This window comes from Anopheles moucheti, chromosome 3 (assembly GCF_943734755.1).
Source record: "Anopheles moucheti chromosome 3, idAnoMoucSN_F20_07, whole genome shotgun sequence".
Lineage (NCBI taxonomy): Eukaryota > Metazoa > Arthropoda > Insecta > Diptera > Culicidae > Anopheles > Anopheles moucheti.
The window spans coordinates 35711697-35732938 of record NC_069141.1 but is presented as its reverse complement, the minus strand read 5'-3'; the positions used below and the strand labels follow the sequence as shown (position 1 = coordinate 35732938).

The following is a 21242-nucleotide window of genomic DNA, read 5'->3' as shown; positions in this document are numbered from 1 at the left end:
GATATTACAGCGATTAGTGATGGGAAAAATCACTCCCATGTGGAATTCGATCCGACCGATCCGGATCCGCCTTGGGATCGATCCTCCGAATCCGATCCGAATCCTACTAGATTTTTTTATGACCACAAAAAAAAATCTTTGCTTTGTAAACAAAATTGTACGTTTTAGTTTTCTCAAATAGGAAACTAAATTAATTACTCAAGTTTTCTTAGTAAATAATAATTATTAATTTATGAATTTTAAATTCAACCAATATTACATCATAGCTGAATCACACCCACCAAGATATCAAGATCATTATGTGATTTTTTTGTTAATATGTTTTAAACCAAATGCAATAATTTAAAAAAAAAATCAAACCAATGCTATAAAAATCCAAATCCAGAAAAAAATATATAATTATTTCTATGTCTTCGTCGCTTAAATTATGCTTTAGAAATAATATTTCTTTCAGTTTTTTGGGAAGCAGCCTATTTCTTCTGTCCGTGTAAATTTGTCCAGCCTTAGAGAAAATGCGTTCACATGGAACAGAATAAAAAGGCAATAAATCACACAATATCCTCATCCGAAAACAATCCCTACCACAATCCCACAATCCAATCATGACAGATCCGGATCCGGGATCTGGACTCTTGTTTTGGATTTCGATCCCGGATTCTCGTATTGACGAATCCGGATCCTAAAGGATCCGAACCCGGACTCTTGTTTTGGATTTCGATTCTGGTTTCCTGTCATAACAGATCCGGATCGAAAAGGATTGTTTGGGATTCCAATCCAGAGGATCCTGGATTTAGGATCGAATCCGGATTGATCCAACGAAAGATCCAATCCCAGAATACGATCCGTTCCGAACCGCCCAACACTAACAGCGATCATTGGAAGGTGTTGCGTCACAAATATGTTGTCTCTGCAACATCGCACTGTCTTCGTAATGCATGATTAAGCGAAGTAGAAAAAAAACATAAAAACCCAAAAAATCGACCGTTGATAATGATTTCTATGTTCTATTGACACACGCACTCGGGCAAGCACGCGCGCGCTCATCACCGTTTGTGTGTGTGTGCATGCTTGCGGTATGCTATTTGGTACATTAAATTATGCGCGGCCTCTTAATGAAATAATGAGCGACATAAAACCGTCACATCAACCGGGACACCTAGGAACCGGCGGTGCGATCGCTCATCAACGCACGGCGTCGGCCGGGAAGCACACAATAGACATTCATTTGCATATGAAACCATACACCCGGAGCAGCAAAAAAAAAAAGGGTGGAGTATGTTTATGCCGATGGACAAGGCGAGGCAGGCAAAAAGGATACAAACCGACGGGCGTGTGCCTTCGATTTGTCGCGTATGGTGCGCTAACGACAAAAGGGATGCCGATTGTGCCCGTGTGCAATACAATGCAGATGCAGTATGGGAGAAGAAACAAAAAAAATACATGCACACACATGTTTGAAGCATATTTATACACGGTGCATTGAGCACAATCCCGCATCCCCGAAACCCCGCGAAAGGACATCCGATGCTGAAAGGGGTGAATGAGTTTGGCGGTAAAGGCGCGATACGGATGAACCACCCGGACGAACACGTGTGTGTGTGATATTAAAATCAAATTCGTCATATCACTCACAGGCAGTGAGCAAAAAGGGAACCCCAAAGGAAAAGCCCGCAATGGGTGAAGGAGAGGACAAAAAAAAATCCGAACCGAAAAACAATTGAGATTGATTTAACTTTAACGAATTCCGTAATCAATCAAACTGTACATCCAGTTTTAAAATTTTCAACGTTTTCCAGCCAAGACTCGTTTTGACATTCAGGAGGAGGAAGAAAAAAAACCAATCTGTACGCAACGAACGAAAGGAAAACAACAATAACAAAAAACCCGGTCAATGGCACACGACCGGTCGGTGAATGTCACACAGCCAAAGGGGTCGCTTTCGGAGACAACAAGCATAAAATTGTTTGCTTCCGCAATCTCGCTCATTGCACGGCGCAACTGTGCATTCTTCGATCCATCCATCCGTACCGAATGTGGCACGATTCAAATGTCAACTACTTCAGGGACATTTCCTCTTCATTATGGATCGCACTGCTAGGGCGAAGGATGGGCGACCAGATAGAGTAGAGTGGAAAAACATGGAATTGATTGTACAGAAAGGTGTTGCAGCAGAGGTGCAGCATTTTACAGTTCACCTTTATAGCGTTCTGAATCCCAGAGAGCAGTGCTTGCCCGGGAGAATGTGTGAAAAATCGCCGAAAAACTAGACGAAACTCCACCCAAAAATTGTCCAAAAGCGGCGTGGAAAACAATTGTTTTTTAAGTTGTTTTTTGTGTTTTTGGGTTCATCCCGAACGAATGCTCGAGTGCTCTGCTTCTCATCTTTCACATTGTCAGATCGTAAATTTATCAATTTGATACCGGAACCGATAGGAAACTGTGGAAAAAAAAACGCGCCTGTTCCCCCTAGGGGGCATTCGTACCAACAGGACAGGACATAGACACACCAGGACAAAACCGATGATGTATCGAGTCGGACCGTACACCAACCGGAACATGCTGCTTACGTGAGCACGTGTCAATTTTACATCCATTTATGACAGAGACTGTGTTTCCCCTCGGCAGCGAAGGGAAACGGCCGTACAAGACATCGACACGGTGCACAGTGCGAGCGCATCGAACGGAAACCGTCCAATTCCGTAAGCTCGGACGGAACAAACCATTCGTTCCATTTTGAGCGTCCCACACGCATTCGCTAGCGTAGCGCAAATGCATTCACATCCGATGCAGTGAGTGCACACGAAGTGCACGCATCATCTTTCACTCAAACTCTCCCCCTCTCTCTCTCTCCATTTAGATGGCTTTGCTCAAACAAGCTCCTTTGTGATGTACTGGTGGACCATGTTCAATAGCCAATTTGACCCGAAATCTGCCTATGTTTTGCCTACTTCCTGTAAGGAACAAGGCATTGGAAAAGCAGGCCATCCCGGGCATCTCATGTTTTCGGTACACCGGACCGCAAAACATTTTGGGGTTACAGGGTCTGCCGTTGGCATATTCAATCTGGTACGATGCGGTGAGTGAAGTGTAGCCATTTAGGCTTTATTTACGGAGACGCTCGGAAAGCTTGCAGCAATCAAACTTCCCAGAAAACAATTCCATACTTTGCGCCTCTGCAGCAAGGAGCTGGACGGCACAGTGCTCGGTAAGGAATGTTTGTAAAACTTCACCATCGCTTCAGCCGCCAAAACTCAAGGCCGCTATGCTATCGTTACCACCGAAAAGAACAAGTTTTATCATCATCATCATCCCCCCATTCCTGCTGTCTAACCGGTTCCGGTGCTAATTTCACGCCTAGTATCATAAAAGCTTGAGTTTTGCAGGCCACCAACCGGACACAGAGCAGAGTGCGCGCTGATGTTGACCGATGGAGTTGATTCGAAAAGTTTTTCAGTTTATTTCCAGCGGAGCAGTTGCACATTTCTGCCACACCCTCCCCCCGGATGGTGGACAACAAGATGGGACTGGTTGGAGTTATATAGCTGCGTACCGTGCACGGATTCCAGTGTCGGCGATGGGAAGTGACAGTAAATTAACACCAATAGTCATCAGCATTCGGCGGCATATTATTGGGAGAGTGTGCAAACAAACGGAAGAGCGCTTGATGTCATGTCCGGAATGTGGAATGTTTGTCAAATGTGGGCAAAGAGCCAAGCCAGTAGTAGTCTGTTAAAATTTAAAGACACCAATATAAAGTATATGATCAGCAAGTTTACTTTGGTGTTTTAAGAGGTTTATTGTCCTTTTAAAGATTGATTTAAAAATAATATAAAAATATCACTAAAAAAAACCTTACAGTAATAAGTTGGTAAAACTTTAATTTTCTTAACAATAAGCACAAAGTTGAAAATAATACTTAAAGTAGACGAGATGCTTTTACATTATTTAAGGTACAAATATAATAAAAAGAAATAAAAATACAATGAACATACATTGATTTAATACAGTTTGTCAGCCGGAATGTATACTCTGTACTTTACATGTAGTCCAATTCGCCTGAAAGTATGCAATCCACCGCACAAAAACATCCATAACACTATTTTGCATAGGTGCAGGGCCACGCAGGTTGACAAAATGCTGACAAATTTGTCAAGTGATAAAATCAGCTTGTCAACTACGAAAACCCACTATACCGTCGCACTGGGTAGCCCAAAATTGTACTTTTTGACAAAAAAAATGACAAGCATATCCACATGATCGAAGCAGCTTTCGACAGTTGTAATAACTGATTTCATATTTTCTTTTGTTTGTGTAAATATTAAGAGATTTGAGAAATAATGATAAAATATAAGTTATAGTTAATTCAATAATCAAGCTTATGTACTTTAAATGCAAAATAAAATATAATTTTCCGATAAAAAAAATAATATTAGCATAATGCCTCAATTAGCAAGCGGTGCAAAATTTTGTCAGCATTTTGTCAGGATTTTTTCAACTTTTTTTCGTGGATTTTCTACAAAATGAAGTTTGACAAAAGCTCACAAAAAGTGACAAAAGCTCCGTCTTGACAAATTTGTCAGCATTTTGTCAGCTCTCGTGGCCCTGCACCTATACATTCGTCAATCTGATTGCATGCTCTGTGCATTATATATATTCCAATACGCCTGAAAGTATGCAATCCATCGCACAAAAACATCCAGAACACAATTTTGGATGACGAAAAATACCTTTTTTAAAAAAAAAACTTCAATGAGATCTCAAACTGAGAGTTAAAAATATGTAAGTGTGATAAGACACCTAATGCGATGTATAATCTACTTCAATTGCAATTACAATAAAATATAAGCTTCAAATTGTAAAAAACCAAGTCTGAACCAATTCCCAGCCTTCTTCCCAAATACGTGCTTTTTGCTTTGCTCTTTAACAGACTCCTGTGGTGTCTCAGTTTTTTATTGCTCAGTTCGCAAAATACTCTTCTACTAAAAATCCACCATAGACACTCTAATTAATCCCAAAGTTATTACATCTTGCACTTGCCCTTTTTACTTTCCTCTCTCCGAATGGAGAAATTATTTATTTGGGCCAGCGCAAACCACAAATCTAGGCAAACCCATTCCTATTCAGTGCGGCGTGGCGCAGTAAATTAGCGTGCCCACCACTTCAGACATTATTAACCTATCCTCCCGCTTTGCCCCTGTTTTGTGGAGGCGAAAGGTCGTAAACAAATTAATTTTCATATCCCTTCTACTAAGCTAGCGCGCATTCTGCTTCATTTCAAGCAGCCATCGTAAAGCACGGCGAATGTTTAATTCTCACGCTGACGGCGGGGGAAAAGCAGCAGCAAAAAAAAACACCAAGCGCGAAAGCCACGCAGCCACGGACTGTCGATGGGGAATTATGGTAACCGTTTCGTTGCGCTTTTCGCTGGCCAGCCGGGAAGAAATCTATGCTAATCGAGGTAGCGTGTAATGTCTTGTTTTTTTTTTGGGGCGCTTGCTCACAGACACCTCCGTCCGGGCGACTTCCTTCCGGTCTGCCCTTCCGTTGCATCCGCTGTGTCTGCGTACGCTCGATTCGATCTGATTCGAGGCCGGTTGATCAGCAGCGAAAACACTATCAGCGCAACCCCCTGGCGTGAAGATTTCCACCGCGGGGCGAGCTGGCGCGCGAGCACACATTATGCCCTCGGGGGTTGTTTTGGCCTGCATTTGTGATGGATGTTTTTGCGTTTCCTTTTCTCTCTCTCGTTCATTCGTTGGGACACTTTCGTGCGCAGCGCCATGCGGACAATGCGGCACTGACAATCGGCGAGGGCTAAACGTTTCCTGTCATCGGTGTCAGCGGCACGTCAATTCGCACTCACCGCATGTGGTCTATGAATTATCTGAAATTTTATTTCTCATCATGCTAGAGCAGTTTCGTTACCATTGGCCCCCGGGGGTGGTCACATCATTTGGCGCGGCTGTTTTTTTTTTGCCACGAGAATTCACCGTGAGTGAGTGATGCGCTCGTTTGGCAGAAAGTGCAGCGCCATTTGCCATCGGGTTGTGGGCAAAAAAAGGGAACAAATGTTTCTTCCTCACCGTATCAACTGAAACGTTACGCTCGGATGCAACCATCGCATCCAATTACAATTATTCGCATTTGTTCACTTTTCGTACAGACAAAAAAAAAATAAAATAATCTCGTCCCATTTTGCAGGTCAATGGATGGATAGCTGCAGAACCGCAGAATGCAACGGCGCGGCGAAAACTGTCCCATGTACGTCTGTTGCGCTTATTCACGTTCAACATGGCGTGAAAAATGAGTCAGCTTCATCACCCACCATATATCAGTGATCCGGCCCCGGGGAGGGGTAGGGAAGCGCGCGGAGCTTCTTTTCTGAAGTGCATTTTGCTAACCGACAGCAGAAAGTAACTCTCGGCGCCTCGGACACGCCAGAATGGTAAAAGGCTGTGCAAAATGCACTCGACGCAAATGCGACGGTTCGCTTGTTTCAGGCACTCGACCATTGTCGCATTGTCTGAAGGACGCAGCACAGTTTAATCATCATTAGGGACCATATGGCTAAACAGCGTCAATGCATCGAGGGTGGCATTAGAAAGCGCAACAGCGTAATTGAGTAATTGGGCTCGACAATGAAAGCGCACAAAACAAAACAAAAACCGCCCCGAACCGCGGATGCACTTTGTTAGTCAACCGAACAGTGTGTAACAATCCACCACTAGTTTGGTGCTTTATTTCCTTTAAAAATCGATGTTTCCTTGCCTTGCCTGTTTGAAACGATTCGGACTATTCAAATGTGGTCCTTTGCCGCATCTCACCTGGCGCAACCGGAAACATGGCATATTCGTTGAACATCTTTCCAATAATGCACGCCTCATCAAATATCGATTCCAGTTCCAGCGAAAAAAAACCGTTCTTCCCTAAACCGTGCCATATTGCACAACATAATTTAATGTGAGAAACCCTACGGCGCTCGTAAAGGAAAAGATCTTTACAACACCAAACCCCTTTAATGCGGTACCCCTTCAGTAAAGCACCCTCTTTAGAGAAGGATTCTTAATTGTGTGCAAAGGGTTTCACGCCAAAGGATATCTTCAACGGCGGTCCCGAGCGGTCAAAGACGAATAATTCTTAATTTCCTTTGGGAGTGTTCAGCCAAAAAAAAAAGGGACACACACACACCCCGGAACCATTTGACGAGGAGAAGCGTACGCCAAGGAGTCACAGCAGGAGTACGCCACCCATTTACTCCACATTCACCGCAAAAAAAAGACACGGTGGGACGGTGGGTAATGAAAATTTACGACAGTGTGGCACTGTTAAAAACCATCACAGCATGGTCTCGGTAAGTGTCTTCGCACCGTATGAGCCGCCCCGGTCCGCAAACGGTGGTTAATGAGAAAGTATCTTCCTTAAGACAATGCACCATACCATGCGGGCAAAGTAACTTCTGGAGCGTGTTAATAACGCTAGTCAAGTGGAACGAAGGTGGCCGTCGAACTGGTCGAACTTCTTGCAGCACTAGTCGATCGGTTACGGTTCACCAAGCACGGTGACGAGCCAATGTCACATTAGTGTTTGGCTCACCGGCCGCCCATAGCGCAAAAGCGGATGTCGATAATAATAACGTACTGCGGGAAGGAATGCTTTCGGTCATATACGTGAGCCGTGCGGTGGACCGAATCGTTGTGCCAATTAAGGAACACATCCCACCCTGCACAACTTCTCATGCTTCTTAGGCATCGGGAAATAAGTAACTCCACACACACACGTGCCATCGAGCGGGGTGTGGAATGCCGAAAGGATGTTCGAGTTCTGGGGAAAAATAGGTGATCCGATTCAATATGTTCGTTATCCGACGATGAGTGATCACTACGAGATACCTTCAAGACTAACAGGTAGGCTGATAATTGTTTGGTCTAACACATAGATCGTGCTAGTAGATTTAAATCCATATCATATGTCGTTTGTATCAACCTTGAAACGAGTTCTGTCAAAATTTGACAGCAATCGGACAATAACCTAGTAGGCTAGAGCATTTTGCATGACGCAACTTTTGTGCTTTGAGTAATCATGGACAAGAAGGAATTACGCTTGATGATAAAGTATTGGTTTTTGAAGGGTAAAAATAGAGTTGAAGCCAAAAATTGACTTGATGAAGAGTCTTTGGACACTGCTCTACCAAAATCAACCATCAAATATTGGTATGCTAAATTTTAATGTGGTAAAATGAGCACTTAGGACGATGAACACAGTGGACGCCCAAAAGAGGTGATTACAGACAAAAAGATTTAAAAAATCCACAAAATTATTAAAAGCAACCGTAATGTGAAGTTGATCGAGATAGCTGACACCCTAAAGATGTCTAAAGAATGTATTGGACATATCATTCACGAGTATTTGGATATGAGATAGCTCTATGCAAAATGGCAGCCGCGTGAGCTCAGATTTGATCAAAAACAACAACGATTTGATGATTCGGAGCAGTTTTTGCTGCTGTTTGAGCTAAATAAATCCGAGTTTTTGAGTCAAAATGTTACCATGGATGAGTCTTGGCTTCTCCACTTCACTCCAAAGTCCAATAGACAGTCATCCGAGTGGGCTGGACGTGATGAACCTGTTCCAAAGCAGGTGAAAACGCAACAATCAGTTGGCAAGGTTATGGCGTCAGTTTTTTGGGATTCGCAAGGAATAATCTTCATCGACTATCTTAAAAAAGGAAAGTCCATTAACAGCGACTACTATCTCAAGTTATTGGAGCGATTGAAGGACAAAATCGCCAAAAATCGGCCACATTTGAAGAACAAAAAAGTTTTGTTTCATCAAGAAAACGCACCGCGCCACAAACCAGTGAAAACAATGGCAAAAATTCATGAATTAGACTACGGATTGCATCCCCACCCACGGGATTCCCCAGATATGACCCCCCAGTGACAATTTCCTTTTCTCGCATCTCAAAAGGAGATGCTCTCCGGGAAGAAATTTTCGTCGGATGAAGAGATGATCGCCAAAAGTGAGGTCTTTCTTGAGGTAAATGACAGATGCTACCACAAAAAGGGTTTAAATCGAAACATTTAAAGGTGCTATATTCGGTATATCGCCCCTGGAAGGGATGTATGTTGAATAAAAAAAATAATTTTGCAAAAAAAAGTGTTTTACTGCTATAGGCCAAACAATTATCAGCCCACCTGTTAAGTGTCCATGTTTCCATCTATAGTTTTCTGCAAGATGCACACCGCACACACAATCCATCATTTTGTTTTGCTTATTTTTGTAATTTCTTTTCCGAGCCATTTTTGCATCGTTGAACTCCCGAACACACTAATCAGAATTATTTACGCTGTCCAGCGTGTCTAATCTCCCCCCAAAATAGGAGTATGACCTTGATTATCTCCCGCGTTGCTTCTTTTCCTTTCTTCTGGTGTTTACTGCGGTATACTTATTAGCATCGAACTTCGCGATTTAATGATCTCGATGACCCAGAAGCTCTATCAAAATCAAAGGTTCCGATGGTGGAGGCTATATTTACGCTCGGTACACAATGTCCAAGTACCTGAAGTCTCAGTACACACGCCATCACTGTCACTGTGCCGCGGTTGAAAGGAAAGTGTGTTTTGCTGTGCTGTAGTACTCGTTGCGATTTCATGATCTCATCTCGAATTCTAATTACAACCTAAACGTCTAAATTGTGCTGCAACATGAACGTTTTGTTGAGATTTTCCCCAATTTCCGCAATCGTGGGAGTCTCTGCCTGGAAGTGATTGAACCGGCGTACGGCGTACGGAGAACCTCTTGGAAGCAAAAAAACGCCATCAACACGGAATCAACTTCCGATCGACACAGTCGAAACACTCAAAACAACCAACGGTAGCCATGGTAAAACCGTAAAACGAACTTTCCTTTTCTTTCCTCGCCTTAAACAGACCTTAATCTATCATCGCTAATGACACATGCCCTTCTTTCTCTATGTGTGCAAGATTTAACGTCCAAAACAGCTACCGTCGTGACGTTATGAGTTCGCCTTTCGGGCTAATCGATCGCGAAGGCACACAACAAAAAGGCAAACCACCTCTCCAGCGAGTAACCCAGCAACGAATTTGATGACGAAATGACGTACCTTTGCGCTTCGTGTTCCGCCGTGCCGAGGCATAACCACTTATCATGGACCCCCCCCCCATTTCGATCGTGATTGTGAATGTCTTGTGGCGTTCGGTTCGTTCTTCTGTTTGCTTTCTTCGCGCATGAAAAGTGCACCCCAGCACTCAGAAAGGGTTGTAATTAAACTAAATCCCTAGCACGACTTCACCAAAAAAGGCCAAGATCCTCTTCTGGGGCTGGGTGTTCTCCGGGAAGGGTGAACGCAAAAACTAAGCAATCGCTCTCCCAGCAATCGCTCCACTATGCACAACGAAAGAAAGTGAAGCACTTTCTTCAACGTGCAAGCTTAAAATTGCTTACCTGTGGGTAAGGGATGCCTTGGAAGCGGGAAGCGTTTTTAAGGCCTTCGTCTTCCAAAACATTATTCCCACACCGAACGGCTTCGTCTTCTAATCGACGCTGATCGGTTGTTTTGGTTGGGAAGGGATTTTTTTCTGTTTTTTCTTGCAAGCAGAGTGTACCGAAGGTAAATTTCTTTCCTTTAAACCTTCCACCCCCTTCGCGTACGGTCGTGACTAATCGATCGAGCTGCACACAAAACCGTGCACCGAGCACTGCTCCGGCGCGCGGGCGCGCGGGAAGATGAAACAGGGGCGTACGTAAAATCTATGCTACGAAATTGAAATTCGTTTACCCACGAGGTAAAACCCGATTTCGTTTTCGACCGACACAACAAAACATCCCCATACGGTGCGATTGCTAAAGGTACGAAGCGAACGCAAACGCACCCTGAAAAGCGCGTGGAAAATTTATTTTCTTTATACGCTTTTAATACCGCATTGCGATCGGACAGCTTGGCAGCTAAATTTAATCTGAAGGATTATGTTTTTCTTTTTCGGAGTGTTTCTATCCGTAAACGTGCAACATGAAATGATAAGTTTTCCATCGATCCTGGAGAGGCGCGGTCTCGTTTTCCGAATTCGCAAAACCCAACACTGACTTAATCGGGTCAATCGATGAACGAAAGGCGTACCACAGTTTGAAAATCACATCAAACCCCCATCATCCTATCGAGATACGATCGATCTACAGCTTTCGATTATTGATCTAAAATCAGTTGCACATACACGATTTATGGAACGCGATTGTGGTACGGCTCGGGGCGGAAATTGGAGCAAACATATTGGCAAAAAGGGGAAATTTGGCTGCTATTTTTCTTTGCATTTCTTGGCTTTTATGACGCTAGAAATGATTGAACTGCATCCCGTAAATCTTGCGGTGGCTAGCAAACGAGGTTGACCGCAACAACCCGTGATGGATCACGTGTTTTTTTATTTCCTTCTGTCCACCTCCTTAGTGGCGCATCGGCGCAAACACTTAAGAGAGACGTAAACGCGCGTCAAGTGGCGTTTCCTCACGGAGTGTTGCAAAACCCTGCATGCAACACCGATGCGTGCCTGATATGGAAAGCAGACGTGCGCAAACACCTTCCCAGCCTGAAAAATGTAAAGAAATATTTGAATCAATTACCGATAATGATCTTTTTTCCCCGAGCGACACTTTTGACTAATTGTGCTGCTGGTGACTAAAAAGGGCCACCGAGTGACATTGATTGTGTAATTGAGTTGTGTGGCCATTCGAATGTGGCGGTCCATCATGTTTTGTCAGTGAAGCTTACCCGAAACGGAAGATGGGATATTCCATTCCATATCGTTTCGTTTTAAGAGCGCCAGCAAGATAAGATTGCCGTATTGCCGTGTGGTGTCAAAACCGGAGTGAAGTAAGACGTTCACATCGATTTAGTAACCGAGCGGCTGGCCAATGCACGGAGCAGCGGGGCCTACGAAAAAGTAGAACGAACGATAAAAGCAACGAGTGTGTGTCTGTGCGACTTCCCACCGGAAAAAAGCGACCATAGGGTAGGGAAATGAGGCAGACAATTTCACCCCATCAACCATCATCATCATTATTATGGGCTTTTCACCGTTTTTATTGGCATGGACGGGTCCGTGGTGGGATGATTTGGTCTTAACCGTTTCGCATAAAGCTCGCGACATTCAAATTTAAACATTTTTTTTCGGTTGCTTTGGGGTCCCAACTCAAGCTTTTACTGCCCGCCTTTTTTTTGCGAAACGGGTGAATTACGGATGGAAAAGGGAAAAGAATTTTATAGCACACAAAATCTACCCTGTGACGCAAGTGGGAAGCAGGGACACGCCCGGCAGAAAAAAGGAGTAGTGGAGCTTTGGGCTTTAAAACGCACACCAAAACGGCATTATGTTGTATAATGAAATGAAGCAGTGCCTGATTGTTGTGTAGTAACGAGCCATGCGAACGGACAATCGTTTTTGCAGTCGGTCAATTCGCGCATTACACCACACCGGAGAGGCGTACAATTTCGTGTCGCATATATATTAAACGCTTCGTACCGTTTATGATCCGTCCGTCTTCTACCCGGCCCGGGTGTCTGTTGTAATGCGGGCGGTGCAGTCCGTTACGTGGGGAACGTAACCCTTGGGAAGTTACCATTATGCTAAGCGTCAATTTACATTATTGTCTATTTCGGTACAGTCAACCATGATGCTCCGGTTGAAACTGATTCCTCCAATCTCCCGTGCGACAAAGACTTATGGTGAGGCTTACCATAAATCATGCAAAAACACGCCGGCTTACCTTCTAAAGACCCCTGGCGTGATAGATTGATCTGTCACGCGGTTCTTGCTGCGAAATTCTTAAACGCTTACTTTACCCAGCTGACCCCAATTCTTTCCCGCAGCCATTACCCCCCACATACCTCCTCCGGGCGGGTATGAATTTCCCAGCACAAGAAACAAAACTGATACACCACGGCGTGCGACATAATGAATTCCGGGCGTTAAAATGTGTGAACTATATTTGTGCTGGATTGCGCTACTGATTGTTTAAGTGACAGCCATCGAAACGGTTGCCTCTTTGTTGGTGTAAAATGGCCACCGTGGGTCTTCTATGGAGTTTGCAATTGTTGCGGATGAAAAGTGAAACTTTCAAACGACAAAACAAAAAAAAACGGCTACCACTCCATATTGTACGCGGGCATACCGAAAGAATTGGATACCATAAACTGAGCGAACGTATTGAGCTCTGTTTGCAATTACTCGCGCTACTCGCTTGCTTTCATAATCCGGCTAACCTCGTCGAAACGGTGTGTACCAACGCGAATACACAGCGAAGAACGCAAGGCGTATCGTCCATCGCCACCATCAAATTTGGTGTGTCCATCATCGAACGTCGTCACGTCCGTGGTGCTTTGTGTCCCGTTTTCCACTTGAAGCTCCATTTGAAGTTTCTTCCACCGAAACCTCCCCCCGGTTCAGCGTTCCGGCGCCATTGTGCCATTGTAGTTTAAATGAAAACAAACAACTCTCGAGGAATCTGCCTGTTTTTAGCTGCTCGTTAACGCAATTCACGTCCAAACGTTTAGTGTCCTTTAAAGATCGTTGGGCTTGTGTGTAGTTATTATTGAGTTTTTCCCTGAACTGAATTCCCAAATTCAAGAAAAACTTAAACGCTCTTCAATGTTTCAGAAATTGATGTAAATACTTGGCAATTCTTTTTCCATCTTGCTTGTTCCTTTGGCCAAAAATTCCACTTAACAATCCGCGTCCATCCAACAAGTAGAATATCCTCGTCTAAGGTGGCCAAACTTGCGTTGGAATACAAAGACAACATTGTTTATCGCTTGAACGAGAATTGTCATGCTCTTCCATTTCCACGACCTCTCAATGCCTTGGAAAAACTGAGGTCATTCAGGTCATGGAGTCATTAATGCTAACTGAATTCTCAATCTATCCCTGACTTGAAAACTTAACCAAGCAATTAATGGGTGCAAGCTGCCGTATATACCGCTGCGTTATATCGGTATGTGATATTAATACAGGCAGTCCCCGAGATACGCTTTTATAGCGGACCGCTATAACCCAGAAAAAATCCGCGTAAGTCGAATCCTGGGGCAATTTCGTTTATGCTTCAAAGTCACAGAGTCGACTTCTTTCTCTGCACTTAATTTATTCGCCGAATCAGGCGATTTTTAGAAAGATTACAATGAAATAAGTTAGAAAGAAATGTTTTATAAGACAAGAAAGGTTATTTCAACCGAATTTTAACCTTTTTGCTTAGATATTGTGCTATAAACTGGCTCATCTGTCAAATTTCCAATAACCGCGTATCTCCGAATCCGCGTACAAGAGGAACCGCGTATCTCGGGGACTGGCTGTAGTATGGATTTGTGTTCTAATTTAAACGTTAAACTTCTAAATTCGTTTTTCAAGAAGAACGGTATTGCTTAAATTAATTGAAATGTTAATTTAAGTTACAGTTCACATTATTTAGCACACATTTCTTTCTCCGAACAGTGAAAGAGCACCGTTTGCCGCGTGTTAAATAATTAATTTAATTTAAATTTAAAGAATTCAATTCAATTTAAATTTAAATAATTAATGTAATTAAAATTTAAAGAGTTGATCATACGGCCCTCGGCCGTCATAATCGAAAAATAAATAAAAATTAAATTTAAAGAATTCAATTCAATTTTAAATTCAACAATTCTTAATTTAAAGAATTCAAGAGAATACTTTAAAGTTTTAAAATAATGCTTCGAAATTAAAACACTTCCAACACACTCAGCCAAATTAACGAGTAAGACGCCTAGTACAAGATTCGATCGTACGATCGTGTGTTGAGCCAATTTTCCCATTTGGCCGTGGCTGGGAAAATCGTTTGGTTTCTAATAAATTGTGTGTATGTGAGTGGGGAAACACAAATAAATAAGACGCAAAGCGCGAGTTCACAGTGACGCCGAAACTCGAAATCAATTGCTGCTAGGCTAATGGATGGATGGATGGTGGGGAGGGCAACACTTTAACCGAAATGCATTTACTCCACTGCAGCTTGAGGCCATTCCACTTCATCTCAAACGCAACGGAATGAGAGAAGAATGTACAAAAGTGCACTAAGCGCGGGTATTTTTTTGTTTGGTTGTAATTTTCTTTCCTCCCCAAAAACTCTCCAAACGATTGGGGCAAGTTCAGTTGGAGTGTAACCACCCCATTCATCCCATTAGAATGTTCTATTTTCTGCTGCTGTAACTGTTCCACGCCACGTTTTTTTTTTCAAGTGACCGTGAGTGACCGTTATCGTTCACTGAAGTACTTCTTTTCCACTGCTTCTCCTGGGGACCGCACCGAAGTATCCACCCCACAAAATGAAAATGTATGCCAAGCAACAGTTTGGAAAATGTATTCCATAACCCAAACCCCGGACAAGATGCAAAGAAAGTCTTATGGATGGTGCGCTGCTGCTTACCATGAAGCTATCAACAGCAGCCCAACGTCTCGCGTTTCCTCGCGTTTTCATATTCATTTGCATCTCATCCTCCCCCGGATTCTGGCTTGCTGGACGGCGCAATATGAAGCGTAAATGATGATGGGAGAAAAAATAAATAAGTTTCCCTGCCCTCCGACGGGGCCTCGTGGAATCGAAAATCAATGCCCGTTTTCAGTGTTGTTTTGGAGGAAGACACGGTCAAAATATAGAACTTTCCAACGAGCCCAAAACCGGAGGGCCATAAGGGGGGAGGGGGACGATTATGTGGAGGTGGGAACATGATAACAAAAACATACTCGCTATCTTGCTTTATACCCTTTTTGGAAGGGGGGAGGTTAGAAGCCTCAGCATGATCATAATAAACACACGCACGCAAGGAATTTCCATGCACTTCCACGGGCCAGACGCCGGCAGCGCCAGAAGCTTCCGATATACGTTACTGAACATGTGTTTGCTGTTATCTTCGTGTTTCGTTCCAAATAAAGTTTTCCATCTTCATTCGCTCCATCGTCCACCGAAGGGAAGGCAGAATTCCCACACAAAAGGGGAAAACAAATCCACCTCCTTGTTTTTCTACTCCAAACCTCAAACATGCGATATACAGAATGCATTCAATCTTTCCGAAAGAGGTATTCAGTGTAATCCTTTTTGGAATAAACCCTGTATTTTTGTTCTATTTGTTCAACTCTATCCGGCACACGTCCTGCAATGAAGTCACACACCCTTATCTTTGTGTTCCTTACGGAACTGAAACACTTCCCACACACGCACACAATACACAAATACCATCTCGTGTGGTTTTTTGGTACCATATTATGTGCCTTAATAGCGAACACATGAGAATACACAGACGTAAGGAGGACATAAACATTTAGCTTGACCAAATGCGTATGGTTGCTCTGTCTCCGATGCACCCAAACTGCTGCACCCCGATGCAGTGCGATCGTGCTTTTGTTTGTTGTTCGGAAGGAAGATAAAGCATGCAGCCACTATGCATAAAACCCATCGCAGCGGGAGGTCGAGGATTCGTAGAATACAGGCACACCGACCGAACCAAACACGCGCACACAACTCCACTCGAAATTCGTTGGAATTTTCGCAGGCAATGCAGTCCACGGTCTGCTGCCCTTGCACCACATCTATATATTTTGCTTATCTTGAAAAGTAAATAAATTGAACTTTCATCACCGGGTACGGGGTCAGCAATTCCCGTCCATATGCCGATAAACAACCTTCTCGTTGGTCTCGCATTCAAGCATTCGAGTAGGCAAATTTTCAACTGTTTACAGTATGTCTCACAACGTGTGGCCAAGGTTTTTCATTTACGCAAACCGTTGCAAACGATCCGGCACAAGTTGCGAGCAAGGGCACACACACTCGATGGACAAGGAAGCTAATAAAAATCGATTCAATATATACCCTCCCTGGTCCGATGACGTCGCGTTTCCAATTGGGGACGGCCGCAAAAGGAAAGACGAACGGCTTGTTGTGTGTGTTCCACCATTGCGTGAATAAATATTTTTGTAAACCGAAAGATATTACGGGTATTTTCCAAAATAAAAAAAACCCAAACCCATACAAGCCTCAACCTGATCCACACACACAGTACCGAAACTATATTTTTTGGGCAACGGTTTGCGACTAGCTTTTCGGAGCGCCAGAACAACTCAAATCCGATGACGTCAATCGTGGTGTGGCTTACTACAGAATTTGATGAATTATCCGGTCACTCATTGTTTGGCAATTTTTGACAAGGGTACAATCAAAGCCGAGTCCCAGTTCCTTCCAAACCGCACCATAGTTGAAGGACAGCCTGGGTGGATCAACTAATCTGGAATCTGCGCCGGTGGAAAACTCCCCCACCCGTGTGTGATTGAACAGTGCTGGAGGGATGAAGAAAGTGGTCAGAAAAACGCCATGTAAGCTGCCGCTTTAAAATGCCCTAATGCCTTTTCGCTAATCCACGTTTATCGAACGAAGTTGAAAGATCGAAGAACCGTCTCACCCGTACCCAAAAACGGAAGCTTCAAAACTTCCAACCCGGATTAAGTATCACACCAAGACGACGGTGAAGGCAGAAGGATGATGTTTTGTTATGGGGAAAAAGCGGGCGGTTTTCCATCCATTTCCTTCCGCCCTAAACGATAATGTGAGTGAGTGTGTGTTGCGAAAAGCAAACCCGGAATGCTGATTCTAACACGCGGCAAAGCGAAATTCTTGCTCCCTCGCACGTAAAGTGTGCACAAAACGAGGCAGCACCGAACACCCAAACCCAATTCGCCTCTTTGCTTATGCTGATTTGTCGGTGAATAATAAATAATGTTGCCGATGGAACGTTGGCTGCAGTACGTAAAAACAACACGGAAAAAGGTTCCTGCTTTTGCTGGGCCCGATGGGAAAAGGGCAATAAAAATCAACGAAAATGTTGCCGTAGGTGGTGGTTTCGGGGGTGGGAGGGAGAGCATGCCGGAGGATTGCAGGCGGACAGCCATCGAATCTTTAATCATGGGAATATAATGCTATTTCGGGAGAAGGAAGGATTTTTCTTCCTCGCAGAAAACCGTCTACAAATATATCTTGTGGGCGACCGTGGTCGGAAAAGCAAATAATGGGTTAAATAATTATGAGCTAATAAATTTCACCCACAGCGTCGGTTCAGTACTTTTTGAAGAAATAATCATTAAAATCCCCTGCGCTACAATTGGCTTTGCTTTCGGCGGAGTTTTGGGATGTTTTATTTGCTCCATTGTTATGCCTCTTATTGCTCTCTTAGCTACTCGCTCTGGAGTAGCACAATTAGTGCAGAAGGTAAGACACGATCGATTAAACATGCCCAACCAGGGTTCAAATCTCGAAATGGGCAGATTTAATAATACACTGGAAAAAAAACATACACAACTTTCTTTTTCAGCAAGAAGGAAAATGTTTTCGTTATGTTGAGTAAAAGAGCCAATAAGAGAGGATTCTTATCCCCCACGATAAATAAAACTAATGATGACCGAGAATATGCACTCAAATAAAATAAAAACCAAAACCACAAAAACCCAAAGGTATTTGACGATAATCATCGACTCCCCTGAATAATCTAGCCCGAGAATCGCGCACACATCATCATCATCAAACATTATTTGCCTCTACCGCCTGCTGCTGCGTGTGATTGAAACATTTCACTAGTTTTTGCTTGTGCTGTTGGTTTTTAACTTTCTTTGCCAAATGCCTGTCAAAAAATAATGTTCATCAGCACGCTTTTATCCTGCCATCGGATCGAATACCCGTCCCGAGTTGGAGGGAGGAGTTGCCGCGGTGCTGGGCAACCCACCCGGTGATAACGGGGTGGTGAAATTGATTTTTGGCACCGCTGTGCCAATAAGTCTGATTCGGTTGGCGGTTTGGGGGGACAAACTGACGGATGAAATAAAAAACAAAATAAAAACAAGTTAAATAAAACACAACAGATAAACACTTCCAGCGGGCCAGCTGCTGTTGATGCTGCGGAATCTCGCTCGGGGGCCTCCCAGATTTGACACTTGTTGTCGGGAGCCATTTTTTCCCCCTCTGTTTTTGGACGTTTGCTGTAGTTTGCAGAATATGGAGGCAATATTCAAAACGGTAAAATAATGAAATACACGCTGAGCATGTTGTTTTTCTCTGCTGCCCCGTGCTGTGTGCGAACAAATAAACACTCCAATGATCGCCATGTGTGTGTATGGGTGTGTGTGTGTGTCACTTTTTGGACCGACAACCTCCGGATTATGTTTATTTTCCATCATTCTCATGTGTGATGTTGCGACGGGGTGGCTTTAGGGTGGCAAGGATGCGTTTGCTTTTCGTGATTGAAACGATCGCAGAGAGGCGGCAACTACCTTGTGTTGGCAGTCACCTGATGATCATACCACGATTGGGTGGAATCGAGACAACATCAAAAAAAGAGGAGATGACCTAATCCATCGCTAATACGAAAAAACATCGCGATATTCGGTAGCTGACAGGTTGACCGTCCCAACCCATCTTGTCAATCAACACAATCGGAATGCTGTTGCCACGCCGATGCCACGGTCAATGCGAAGGCTCTCTTGACTTTTGTCGTAGTTTTCGGAAGTTTTGGCTATCGAACAAAATCGAAGCTAATGGACTAATCTCGTCAAACCACTATGTTTAACGCCCCGTCCAGACAACCTCCGCTAGCTGTGTGCCGAAGTAGAAGGTTTGCTTGATACCACATCAAGCCATCAGTTGATCAAAAGCGATTCGAAATTCCCAGTTCTCTTGAGCATTCCTCAACTTGATACAGACTTTAAATATAGCCACTAGATATTGTTTTAAGAATGTACCTCAACAGTGCTACATTACACTACGCGAGGTGAGGATTTATTTTGCGATATTTCCAAACAACATGGCCGATGGAACGATCGGGCGACGGGCCACTCAATACCCGACGGTTGATTGAGGTACCGTGCCGTAAAATGGGTGTAGATTAAAATAACTAGCGGTAATAATTATGTATTTAACTCCCGCCTTTGGGGAGGCCTGGCGGCCGGTTAAAACCATACTCTTCTACACCTTTGCCAGATCATTGCCCGAGGCCTCCGCTTTCTATTTCCACAACACACACACACACAACCGATTGCACCCCGACCGGAGATTATTTCTCATATTATAGGCACGAAATTTGCCATCGGTTTCGGTTATTGCACCGCAAAACAGTGCGAAACTGTGGCAGATGAGAGAGGGAGTGAAGAGATAAAACTATCCGCCATAACAATATTATTTCCGAATATTACCACCGATGGATTGATTTACATCCAAAATAATGCGTACATATATAGGGGTTGAAGAATGAGAAGAAAAAAAAGGACAAAACCTACCCTTGTGGTGATAAGCGTGCGCTACGATTAAGACTGCGCGTTTCATCGTCCGGTCCGGAACCACCACGGTCCGGTGAGCTTTTGGTGCCGATCGGGCTGAGATTGGCACTGCCGGGTGTGGAACTGGCTGCTAGCGGTCCACCAGGTGACAGGGCACCGGCACCGCCACCACCCCTGCCCGCACCATTCCCACCGTGCCGCTGCTGATCGTCATCGTCGATTACGTTCTCGTTCGTCACGATCTGTTCGAGCATTTGAATTTTCAACATTTTCACAGCGTGAATTTTTCTTCACAGACTTTGCCTCCTAGACAACAACGGGATCTTCCTTTTTTCTAACTAGAGACGTGCGATCACCTCAATCGATCATCTGAAGTATTTTGAGGCTTTAAAGATTTAACGATGCTACGGCTCGTTTTCACATTGACACTACCATTCAATAATCAGCTCTGAATTGATTTTTCACACTTTTTTCACACCACTCTTCGATTTTTTTTCTCTCCCCCATTGGGGGTACACATACATACACATCGATACTAACAAACACATACAGACGCACACGTGCCTGGGGAGATGAACAAAAGAGCATAAGATTAGTAATACGGGGTGTTTTGGGTCGCATGAGGCCGCACCCCTCCAAAAAACAAAGGGATCACCGGGGGTTGGTTAGTAATTTCACGAGTCGCCTCTACGCGCACGCGCACTCTCGTTGAGTGCCGGTAATACATCAATTTTAAGTAATTTTCTCGCACTTAACTACGGTTCGGACTGATTTTTGGAATTTTTCCAACCTCCACACATCATCCGACCATCTCGAATCAAGATCGTCAGCAAGCAACAGTAAGTGACACAGAACGTCGACACCTTGGATGTGTCGAGGGTGGGGTTGTTTTGTGTGTTTCACTCCTTCACG

General features: G+C 43.9%; 1 protein-coding gene across 1 annotated transcript in view; it reads right to left on the bottom strand.

Moving 5' to 3' along the window:
* The window catches only part of LOC128300949 (rap1 GTPase-activating protein 1), a 147456-nt gene extending 126545 nt beyond the window's left edge, over window positions 1-20911 (bottom strand). The window contains exon 1 of the mRNA XM_053037211.1: window positions 20331-20911. Coding sequence (XP_052893171.1) covers window positions 20331-20599 — 269 coding nt within the window. The 5' untranslated portion in view covers window positions 20600-20911. The remainder of the gene's footprint in view (window positions 1-20330) is intronic.
* Between the last annotated feature and the right edge of the window lie 331 nt (window positions 20912-21242).